This window comes from Bos grunniens, chromosome 28 (genome assembly GCF_055505025.1).
Source record: "Bos grunniens cultivar Pamir isolate PY7600 chromosome 28, Bosgru_T2T1.0, whole genome shotgun sequence".
Lineage (NCBI taxonomy): Eukaryota > Metazoa > Chordata > Mammalia > Artiodactyla > Bovidae > Bos > Bos grunniens.
The window spans coordinates 35,893,569-35,905,894 of NC_141192.1; the positions used below are offsets into that span (position 1 = coordinate 35,893,569).

Consider the following 12,326-nt stretch of genomic DNA (forward strand, 5'->3'; position numbering starts at 1 on the left):
CTTGAGCACAGAAGCCCCACAGCCACGCTCTGCTCAGTTGACTGACTTCCTTGACTCGGCCCACTAACAGTGTGCTCTTTCATTCCTGCTCTGCCTGTCCAGTTGTATATCTTCCCTTTGCAAGTACATCCATGGAAGCTTTAGATCCAGAACTACTTCTGACCACTCCACTAGCCCCTAAGAACCAATCTGCAGTTCTTATTGGCAAGGAGACAAAACCTTAATAGACAACCTAATTGTAGGTAAGGAACTTATTTATTAACATACCTTCAAGACTTTATCACCAGGTACTCCTTTATATACCATCAGGAGAAGTACAGCCTGACAGATAAACTCCAAGGCCTAAGCTTACTTAAGGAAAAAGTAGACTTTCTAAACTTTATATTAGTCTTCAGAATTTTCAAATTAGTTGTTGTGGAAAACACAATAATTAAATGAAATACTCAAATTATTTTAAAATGACACAGACATCACTGTGATATTTACCTGACTTGTCTGAGAAATACGACGAGTACGGTTATAAAGGGCCATGCTGTCTCCCTCTCGGGTCCTTTCAATTCTCCATCCCCAAGCCAGCATAGTTTTTAAAGATTCTTTGATTGGCCAGCGATAAATTTCTTTTTCCTAGAAAGAAAAAAAAGATAAAAGGATGGCATATTATGAACCTAAATAAAAGTTTAAAATATTTAACGCTTTGTTCTGAAATACTCTACCTTCACCTAAACATTTTTGATTAGCACTGTTTATTTAAAAATAAAAAAGGAAAGTAAAAATTCTGAAGAGCAGAATGTGAGCTGAAATCTAGTTTGACTAATGATGCTAAGAGGGATCCTGGCTTACTATAGCATGAGGTTAATTTTCTTTAGTTTCCCTAGAAAGCAGGATCACTATTAGGAAAAAGTTCCAGATTATATGACATGTGCTTGACAGCATTTCTACAATCTGAATAAACAGAGAAGTAACTTATTCTATAAGCAGGGAGCCAGAAAATCCTTTACAGTTCATTTGTCAAGATACTGCTTTTCCCCCAACAGAGTAAAGTACATGAAAACATAAATAATAAAAATACTAAAATATATTACTTCATTATAACTTAACAAAAGACTCTTTAGATTGATAAGAATATTTTCTAAAGTTCTTAAATATATAGAAGAGGAATAAAAATTTTTTAAAAAACAGAAAAATATTACATAGAAAGGAGAATAACCAGTTAAATACTGACAGAAAATTGGATTATGAAGAAAAAGAAGACAAAAAAAATGTAAAAAGGAGACCTTTGAGAAAGGGTATAAATAGTATGTATAAAGAAGACATTTTAATAAGAAATTTACATAGCAAAAACTTCCACCCCCAAATTAAAGCTACGTAAACTTAAAAAAAGTCACCTTTTCAGATAATAGTTTATATGGCTTCATTAATGGTTGAACTTTAGATGAGTCTGAATATATTTCTCCATAAATCCATCCATTTGCCAACTAAAAAAAAATCAAAATTGTTTTACATGCATTAATTTTAGAGTGTAGGTGTGCATGTGTTTAAGTATGTACTTGATAAATTTAAAATCAACCAAGATAAGCATTAAGGTTTGAACTTTTATCCAGTATAAGTCAATATAAAGATTTTCATCCTAGTCAATATTATTTTGAGTGATCACCTGGAACAATTTTTTGTTTGTTTGTTTCTCAGACCAATTTTGTTTGTTTGTTTGTTTCCCCTCACCACAGGGAAAGTGGTGAGTCATAACAACTGGACCACCAGGGAATTTCCCGGCATACATTTTTTTTATGCAGAGATGAATAGCATCCAGCCTTCCTTAGACAGATCTGTGATTATGTCAATCGCCCTCCCCTAGGAGGCAGCTACAGGCTGCACAGCCAATGTGATATTCATTTTAGCTCATCATGTTTAACTAAGGACCTCAACCTGTGACACATATATGTGAGACACTCATTTTAATCTGAAGTGGCTGTTTAATTTGGAAGCCTCCCTAAATAGTGCTATTTGTTTTGCTATTCCTATGTTCAATGACCTATCAACACATTCGTCCCACATGCTTTTGCCCATATAATCTGGCACACTTCACTGTTTCCCTGTATGTCAATGGAATCTGAATAACTAGGCTGAAACAGCTCAGGACCGCTTTCCTGTAAACTTCCTCTCCATCACCACCCCCCAACAGCTTAGTATCTAATAGAGTCTTTAAATAGGGCAGATACTTTACTCTTACTGACTCACCTACTAACATGGTTAAATTACTGAACAAAGAATAAGTCACATGCTTAACAAAAATGGGGTTTCTTAGAGGAAGGAAGGGACTGGTTGGCCAGGGCAAGGATTGAAACTGGGTAATACTGAATTGCCACGTGACACAAACATCTTTTGGAACTATTGCTGTTTGATTTTCCCTTCAGCAAAGCAGTGTATCCTCATTTTAGATTCCTGCATCATCTCAACTTAATTTCTCTGACAAACCTATTTTAACCATCTTCTTTCAAGTTTTACTAGGCTCAACTGAAATGTGACAACTGTGCACGATGTTTCCTCTAGAAAAAATCTCATAAAAGTATGTAGGACTTGTGTCAGACATTGGGGCTACTTAGTTATCTCATTCAAGTCGCTCCTCTTTTATAGACAATGCAAATAAAACATGCCATCTTGCCCTGTAAGGGAAATGAAGATCTATTTAGTGATAAGAGATGCAACTGAAGACAAGAAGATGTAAATAATTACTAAATTCTGATTAAAAATTTTCAAGATCTTTTTGTAATGTAAAATTACACATAAAAGGTAAAGTTTTCTTAAAAGATTTCTGGATGCAGAGTCACTATGTCTTACTGAATTTGTCTTCCCGAGTTTATTTTTGTGTATGATGTTAGGAGGTGTTCTAATTTTATTCGTTTACATGTAGCTGTCCAGTTTTCCCAGCACCATTTATTGAAGAGGCTGTCTTTGCCCCATTGTATTCTTGCCTCTATGGTCAAAAATAAGGTACCCATAGGTGCATGGGTTTATTTCTGGGCTATCTTGTTCCATTGGTCTATATTTCTGGTTTTGTGCCAGTACCATATTGTCTTGATGACTGTAGCTTTGTAGTATAATCGGAAATCAGGAAGGTTGATTCTTCCAGCTCCATTCTTCTTTCTCAACACTGCTTTGGCTACTGAGGTCTTTTGTGTTTCCATATGAATTGTGAAATTTTTTGTTCTAGTTCTGTGAAAAATGCCATTGGTACTTTGACAGGGATTGCGTTGAATCTGTAGATTGCATTTGGTAGTATAGTCATTTTCATAGTATTTATTCTTCCTACCCAGGAACATGGAATATCTCTCCATCTGTTTATGTCATCTTTGATTTCTTTCATTAGTGTCTTATAATTTTCTGTGTACAGTTCTTTTGTCACCTTACATAAGTTTATTCCTATATATTTAATTCTTTTTGTTGCAATGGTGAATGGGATTGACTCCTTAATTTTTCCTTCTGATTTTTCATTGTTAGTATATAGAAATGCAAGTCATTTCTGTGTATTCATTTTGCAACTTTGCTAAATTCACTGATTAACTCTAGTAATATTTTGATACTATCTTTAGAGTTCTCTTCTTCTCTTGGCTTCCCTGGTGGCTCAGATGGTAAAGTGTCTGTCTACAATGCAGGAGACCTGGGTTTGATTCCTGGCTCGAGAAGATCCTCTGGAGAAGGAAATGGCAACCCACTCCAGTACTCTTGCCTGGAGAATCCCATGGACAGAGGAGTGTGGTAGGCTACAGTCCATGGGGTTGCAAAAAGTCGGACACGACTGAGCTACTTCACTTTCTTTAGAGTTTTCTATGTGCGGTATCATGTCATCTGCAAACAGTGAGAGCTTTACTTCTTCTTTTCTGATCTAGATTCATTTTTCTTCTCTGATTGCTGTAGCTAGGACTTCCAGACCTATGTTGCATAATGGTGGTGCAAGTGGACACCCTTGTCTTGTTCTAATCTTAGGGGGAATGCTTTCAGTTTTTCACCATTGAGAATAATGTTTGCTGTAGGCTTATCATATATGGCCTTTACTATGTTGAGGTAGGTTCTTTCTATGCCCATTTTTTGAAGTTTTCATTATAAATGGGTGCTGAATTTTGTCAAAGGCTTTTTTCTGCATCTATGGAGATTATCATATGGTTTTTATTTTCAATTTGTTAATATGGTGTATCACACTGACTGATTTGCATATATTGAAGAATCCTTGCATCCCTGGAATAAACCCAACTTGATTGTGGTGTATGAGCTTTTTGATGTTGCTGAATTCTGTTTGCAAAAATTTTATTGAGGATTTTTGCATCTATGCTCATCAGTGATATTGGCCTGTAGTTTTCTTTTTTTGTGTTGTCATTGTCTGGTTTTGGTTATCAGAGTGATGGTGGCCTTGTAGAACGAGTTTGGAAGTGTTCCTTCTCCTGTAATTTTTTGAAAGAGTTTTAGAAGAATAAGCATTAGCTATTCTCTACATGTTTGATAGAATTCTCCTGTGAAGCCATCTGGTCCCGGGCTTTTGTTTTTTGGGAGATTTTTGATCACAGCTTCCATTTCAGTGCTTATAATTGGGTTGTTCATAATTTCTATTTCTTCCTGGTTCATTCCTAAGAATCTAAGAATCCTAAGAATCTATTTCTTCCTGATCATTCCTAAGAATCTATCAGTTTCTTCCAGGTTATCCATTTTATTGCCATATAGTTGTTCATAATAGTCTCTTAAAATCCTTTGTACTTCCGCATTGTCTGTTATAACCTCTCCTTTTTCATTTCTAATTTTGTTGATTTGATTTCTTCTCTCTTCTTGATGAGTCTGGATATGGCTTCTTCTTTGGTTCTTCTTAAAGAACCAGCTTTTAGTTTTATTAATCTTTAGTATACTTTCTTTTTCACTTATTTCTGCTTTGATCTTTATGATTTCTTTCCTTCTACTAATTTTGGGGGCTTTTTTGTTCTTCTTTTCCCAGTTGTTTTAGGTGTAAAGTTAGGTTGTCTATTTGATGCTTTTCTTGTTTCTTGAGGTAGGACTGTATTGCTATAAACCTCCTTCTTAGAACTGCTTTTGCAGAATTCCATAGGTTTTGAGTTGTGTTTTCATTGTCATTTGTTTCTAGAAATTTTTTGATTTCCCTTTTGATTTCTTCAGTAACCTGTTGGTTATTTAGAAACATGTTGTTTGTGTTTCTTACAAATTTTTTCTTGTAAATTATATGTAGTCTCACAGTGTTGTGGTCAGGGAAGATGCTTGATACAACTTCAATCTTCTTAAATTTCCTGAGGTTTGATTTGTGACCCAAGATGTGGTTAATCCTGGAAAATGTTCTATGTGCACTTGAGAAGAAGGTGTATCTTCTGCATTTGGATGGAATGTCCTGAAGATATCACTGAGACCCAGCTCATCTAATGTATCATTTAAGACTTGTGTTTCCTTATTAATTTTCTGTTTTGATGCTCTGTCCATTGGTGTGAGTGGGGTGTTAATGTCTCCTACTATCATTGTGTTACTGTCAATTTCTCCTTTTATGTCTGTTAGTATTTGCCTTATGTATTGAGGTGCTCCTATGGTGGGTTCATAGATATTTACAATTGCTATGTCTTCCTCTTGGATTGATCCCTTGATCATTATCTAGTGTCCTTCCTTATCTCTTCTAATCTTCTTTATCTTAAGGTCTATTTTGTCTGATATGAGGATTGATACTCCAGCTTTCTTTTGCTTCCCATTTGCAGGAAATCTATTTTTCCATCCTCTCACTTTCAGCCTACATGTGTCTTTAGGTCTGAAGTGGGTTTCTTGTAGACAGCATATATTTATATGGGTCTTGATTTTGTATCCATTCAGCCAGTCTGTGTCTTTTGGTTGGAGCATTTAGTCCATTTACATTTAAAGTAATTATTGATATACATGTTCCTATTGCCATTTTCTTAATTGTTTGGGGTTGATTTTGTACATCTTTTTTATTCTCTTGTATTTCTTGACTATATAAGTCCCTTTAACATTTGTTGTCGGAGAAGGCGATGGCACCCCACTCCAGTACTCTTGCCTGGAAAATCCCATGGATGGAGGGGCCTGGTGGGCTGCAGTCCATGGAGTCACTAGGAGTCGGACATGACTGAGTGACTTCACTTTCACTTTTCACTTTCATGCATTGGAGAAGGAAATGGCAACTCACTCCAGCATTTTTGCCTGGAGAATCCCAGGGACGGGGGAGCCTGGTGGGCTGCCGTCTATGGGGTTGCACACAGTCGGACACGACTGAAGCAACTTAGCAGCAGCAGCAGCAGCAGCATTTGTTGTAAAGCTGGTTTGGTGGTACTGAATTCTCTTAACTTTTGCTTGTCTGAAAAGCTTTTTATTCCTGCATTAATTTTGAATGAGATCCTTGCCAGGTACAGTAATCTTGGCTGTAGATTTTTCCCTTTCAGTACTTTAAATACTTCCTGCCATTCTCCTCCCGCTTGCAGAGTTTCTGCTGAAAGATCAGCTGTTAAGAGTATGGGGTTTCCCTTGTATGTTACTTGTTGCTTCTCCCTTGCCGCTTTTAATATTCTTTCTTTGCATTTGGTCTTAGTTTGATTAGATTGTATGTCTCTTGGCATGTTTCTCCTTGTGTTTATCCTGTATGGGACTCTCTGTGCCTCTTGGACTTGATTTGACTATTTCCTTTTCCACGTTGGGGAAATTTTCAACTATAATCTCTTCAAAAATTTTCTCATACCCTTTCTTTTTCTCTTCTTCTTCTGGGACCCCTATAATTCAAAGGTTGGTACGTCTGATATTGTCCTAGAGGTCTCTGAGATTGTCTTCAGTTCTTTTCATTCTTTTTACTTTATTCTGCTATTCAGAAGTTATTTTTACCATTTTATCTTCTAGCTCACTGATTTGTTCTTCTGCTTCAGATATTCTGCTACTGATTCCTTCCAGAGTATTTTTAATTTCAGTAATTGTATTGTTTGTCTCTGTGTATTTATTTTTTAATTCTTCCAGTTCTTTGTTAATTGATTCTTGCATTTTCTCCATTTTGTTGTCAAGGTTTTTGATCATTTTTACTATTGTTATTCTGAATTCTTTTTCAGGTAGTTTGCCTATTTCCTCTTCATTTATTTGGACTTCTGTGTTTCTAGTTTGTTCCTTCATTTGTACAGTATTTCTCTGCCTTTTCATTATTTTTTTTAACTTATTGTGTTTGAGGTCTCCTTTTCCCAGGCTTCAAGGCTGAATTCTTTCTTCCTTTTCATTTTTGCCCTGATAAAGTTGGTCCAGGGGTTAGTGTGAGATTTGTGCTGATTTTTTGTTTGTTTGTTTGTTTGACCTCTGATGGGCAAGGCTGAGTGAGGGGGTAATCCTGTCTGCTGATGATTGGGTTTGTATTTTTGTTTTGTTTGTTATTTAGATGAGGAGTCCTGCACAGAGTGCTACTGGTGGTTGGGTGATGCTGGGTCTTGTATTCAAGTGGTTTCCTTTGTGTGAGTTCTCACTATCTGATACTCCCTAGGGCTACTTCTCTGGTAGTCTAGGGTCTTGGAGTCAGTGCTCCCACCCCAAAGGCTCAGGGCTTGATCTCGAGTTTTGCATGGTTCTATATATTCTTTCCTCTGGTCAGGTACTCCTGTCTGCTCTCAGCTGGTGTTCTGCATGCACTTCTGTGTTTGAAGGTGTATTTCTAATGTATCCATGGAGAGAGATGTACTCTACATCCAACTACTCCTTCATCATCTTATTCTCTCTAACACTGTGCTTTTTATGAACACAAATATTCTTATTCATAGGTATATCCTATGTACATCCATGGCAGAGCTAAATATTATATTAGCAAATCATAATTAAATGTTCTTTCCTAATCTAATGCTCATACTTGAAAGTAGAAAATTGGCATGGTCAGAAATATGTGAGCCAGAATCAGTCATTAGGCACATTCATTAATGATTTAGAATGTGATGTTCTTTTACCTTATCCATTGACCACTTGTCATGGGCATGTTCTGCATATTTGTTAATGAAGTATTCCAACTTCTCAGGAATTGTAATGCTATGAGAAAAACAAAGAAAAGAGGCTTGATTTTCATAGAATTTTCAGGGAATCATTCATAATTTATTCCACAGCTTATGACTGTTCATATCTCATTCAATGCAAAACTGTTAAAAAATTGGTTTAACAAGGTATTACTTTTCCATATGGTAGAAACAGTATGAGAAAAGTCAAGCGAATAAGGTTCTATCTGCTCATCTTATATTTATTCATACTTTATATCTTAATATAAATTATATACAATAAAAATTTAAATAGTATGAGAAAAATAATTTAAATGTATGCAAGAAAAGGACAATAGATTGCACCAATTTTTTTTTAATTTGAATGAAGATATAGTTAGATAAGGAGCTTAAAGACATACTTTACTCTCACATTGGTCCTTTGAAGTTATTCTTTTTTGATTTTAATCTCTTCTGCAACAACTATAAATGGGTAAAAGGCTGCTAAAATCTGATTTGTTACATTTTTTAAATGTACTAAAATTAATTTTAAGTTAATTGAATATAACCAGTGATGTGTTAATGATTTTAAATAATAATGATCTATATATAAATTCTAAGTGTTACTAATATGAACAATAGGGGAAAGCATTTAATCAATTCTTGCTTTATGATTTTGATAACATTTCTTCTTGAGTTCTTTCATGTTTAAATAAATATTTAATCTCTCAAACAGACATGAAGTCCATGCAGTTGGTGACCAAGTCTGATGGTAAATATAAGACTTGGTACTATTACATATATCTATCAATGAAAAACTAAGTATGCATATAATTCCATTCACTGATGAAAATAACTTATTAATGCAGTTAACTTTGAGAATAGAATTATAAGACCTGATATAATGAGGTTTACTGTTCTTTTCTCGCATGTTATTAGTTGGTAACTGAACTTTATTACACACATTTAAAAAACAATACGTAAAAATCATACAGATGTAGACACTACTGATATCACTATGCAAACCTAATCTGTTAAGAGGTCCCCAAAGGGGTAAACTGAGGTAAATTAATATACATGCCCAGCATTTACTCATTAATTGGATTCAATTAATCAACATCAAAGCCATGACACAGTTCTGATGTTATTTGAAAATTCTGGATTACATTGTATGTTAGCAAACCACAAACTTACCCACGTAGGAATGTGAACATGTGACATTTTGGTTTACTTACTTTAGAAGAGATACAAAGGATCAATCAATCACATAAGCCAAATACTGGGGGGTAGAGTCTTTTCTCACAGGACTGTCATCAAATACCAAACATGCAAATTTAAGGCATTATCAAACTAACGGCATACCACTTGGGTCAAAATTTTGATCTGGTTATGGAAGCTAAACCAGCTGGGGGGACACAAGAGGCCTGAAAGTTGAACACCCAAGTAAATTCAGATGCTGGGGATGATAACCACCAAGTGACTACCTTGCTAATACTGATCTTGCTGAGTGACTACAGAATGGATAAGACAATGTGGCACGAAGAACAGCCTCTTTGCAAGTGGGAAACCATGATTCTACTCAAAGATGGTAACAAAAACAAAAGTGCTGAGACCTCAAACACCTAACATACCCAAACACCTGATCTGCAGAACAATTTACACAACCAGGTCCATGGAAGAACTTCATAATGTTAGGTAACAGTGTATCTGTAGTTGAGATTGTCACACTGCACCCTCACTGCACGCTAAATTTTTCAGAGATATTCTCATTTGATATTCCGTTCACTTTCATGCTGTGTTTTATGAGGCTGAACACTGACTGCTAACCCCAGGCCTGGCTGAGATGTAGTGATGATGAATAATGCCCCATTGCTCGTAAGAAATAGCCTTGCCTGCATGCTGGAAACATCCTAGTCAAAGACTCTACACAGAGGTTGACTGAAATTACTAATTTAACATTTAGGGTAGAACTTCAACTAAAAAGATAACTGATATCCTTTCTTGATTCTCATGATTATAGATATAACCATGTGGTTACATACAGAGAATCCTGGTGATGTTAAGAGTGTATCTCTTAGGAGGTACATCTTATCAATTTCTGGTATTCATGTAACCATTAGTATTACTACTATCATTTCATCAAGTAAAGGGACCCCTATTAAAAGGATACCAATTCAAAGGGGGCATGGATGAGAGAAAGTTCACTTTAGTACCTTATTCAATTTCAGACTTCACACATCATTTACAATAAAAATCTGCTGCAATAGAAAGAGTCCATACTTTGAGGTATCAACAGGTTGTGGATTAAAGTTCCCTTCAGAATCCATTGATGACTGTTTTTCCATCATACTGACATAATTTGACTCCATGTAGTCTGGAGGCAAAGCTCCCGCAACTGCACTCAGGCAAGGCAGTGCCAGTTTGAAAAGTTCTTGTTCATATTTCTGGGAAGAAATGGAGGACCAAAAAAATAAATATCCCATTACAACTTGGCAAAAGTTGTCAACATGAGCACTGCGACTGACACGATGTTGTAAGAGAAAATCTGAATTACCTTCAGCTAACTCAATTCCCCCAAAGATTCTTTTTCTAGAAAACGGAAAGTGAAAGTGAAGTGTGAAGTTGCTCAGTCATGTCTGACTCTTTGTGATCCCGTGGACTATAGTCCACCAGGCTCCTCTGTCCATGGGATTCTCCAGGCAATAATAGTGGAGTGGGTTGCCATTTCCTGCCCCAGGGGATCTTCCCAACCCAGGGATCAAACCCAAGTCTCCTACATTGCAGGCAGATGCTTTAACTTCTGAGCCACCAGGAAAGCCCCAGAAATCGGAAAATATGGCCTTAAATCCCACCAAACATAAGAGAAACTGAAGCTTTTTACTGAAGTTGTAGCATAAAAAGAATAAAATCTTTGCTTCTCTAAAAGTTTGTTTTCCAATATGTGAAGTGAGGTGAACTTGAATATTCAAAGTGTACAATATGCTTTTACAACATAAACATGATTTCAGTCGAGGAGTACATTAGTTATAGTTTATCACAGCTAGTTACAGATTATTGCTGTACCACAGTATAAAGACTATATATGAAAACTACCTAAAGGATAACACCCAGAGAGTAAAAAATTTTAATTTTATACCTTGCATTTCAAGGTATAAAAAAAATTCTGAACAGAGAAACAACTTTTACAGGAAAAATGTATAACCAAAACTTCCAGGGAAAAGTATATTAGTTATATAGTTAAACTGTATTTACAGATTTTTTAAAAAATCAAAAATAATAATTATTTTAAAGTTATCTCACTTTAAGTGCTTTTAAAGTGCAAATTCTTCTAAAAATACGTTCTACATGTTGTTTTAAAAGGACTCTCAGTTTCCCAAACACAATTCAACAAGAAAAAGCATTCAGATGTAGCTACCACATGTTGTCACAGATAAACTTCCTTTACTATGTAGCAAACTTCTGTTATACTAGTCCAGTCATCTGATAATGTCTATCTGGGAATTCAAACTGATTTTGATTAATGATTTAAGCATAAGCATAGCAAGCATGTTCTGATTTTCACTGAAATACTATGCTTCAGTTTCCTGAAAAGTGTACAAAACCATTCACCGCAAATATGGCAAATATTAGAGGATGTCATGTACTTAAAGCAAGAGTGAATGCAGACACTTAAGTCACCATAGCAGCAAAGTGTGAAAAGTCAATAAGGCTACTGGAATATTATAATTTTATGGGCTTTAATATTTAACATTTTTACATTTGACAAGATTTCTTCAGGCTTTATAAGATTGGGGAGGTGACTGATGAGGAAGGGTTTGAGTCCAAATAAGTCCAAATATACCAGAAACTGATCAATCCATGTGAATAATTTGCTAAAATGCTTAGCCATTTTCAAGTCAAAAAGTGTTGTAATTACAAGAAACATGTTACCATCATGACTATGAAAAGTCAATATAAATTGCATTCTCAACATTTGTTATAAAGAGAAAAAAACAAAACTATGTCAAGTCTTGCTAAGTAAAGGCAGCATCTCACTATTCTACTAGGAACACTTTCTTATCAAGGACCTATGGTTCTTCAATTATTTTATGATACAAATACATCCACAAAAGATTAAATTACCTTCTGAGACAGGGTAAATTACCTTTTGAGACAGGGCATCAAAGATGCCCCAGAACAGCTTTCTTGACAAATGAAGTTCTTCTTCTGAGGCAGCTCCAAAGTTGCCCCACCCTCCAGGCAGGCAGTAATATTTCCAGCATCTTTCATAATGATTTGTCAGCAGCTAGGTAGGAAAACAATTATAAGAGCACTGAACTAAAGACACTTCATTTTTTTTTTTTTTCCATT

At 35.5% G+C, this 12,326-nt stretch overlaps 1 protein-coding gene across 13 annotated transcripts in view; it reads right to left on the reverse strand.

Moving 5' to 3' along the window:
- Positions 1-12,326, reverse strand: part of RYR2 (ryanodine receptor 2) — an 820,811-nt gene that overhangs the window by 202,645 nt on the left and 605,840 nt on the right. For 12 of the 13 annotated variants that reach the window (XR_015157121.1, XR_015157120.1, XM_086382784.1 and 9 more), the window contains exons 52-56: positions 12,121-12,261; positions 10,257-10,420; positions 7,956-8,034; positions 1,386-1,475; positions 487-624 (exon numbers count right to left, since the gene is read on the reverse strand). Coding sequence is in view for 10 of the 13 variants with exons in the window: in XM_086382784.1 (XP_086238910.1) it covers positions 487-624; positions 1,386-1,475; positions 7,956-8,034; positions 10,257-10,420; positions 12,121-12,261 (612 nt within the window). In the remaining 3 variants the exon portion in view is untranslated. Of the gene's footprint in view, positions 1-486; positions 625-1,385; positions 1,476-7,955; positions 8,035-10,189; positions 10,421-12,120; positions 12,262-12,326 lie in introns of those variants that run through there. The other variant, XR_015157122.1, reaches the window with a different exon arrangement.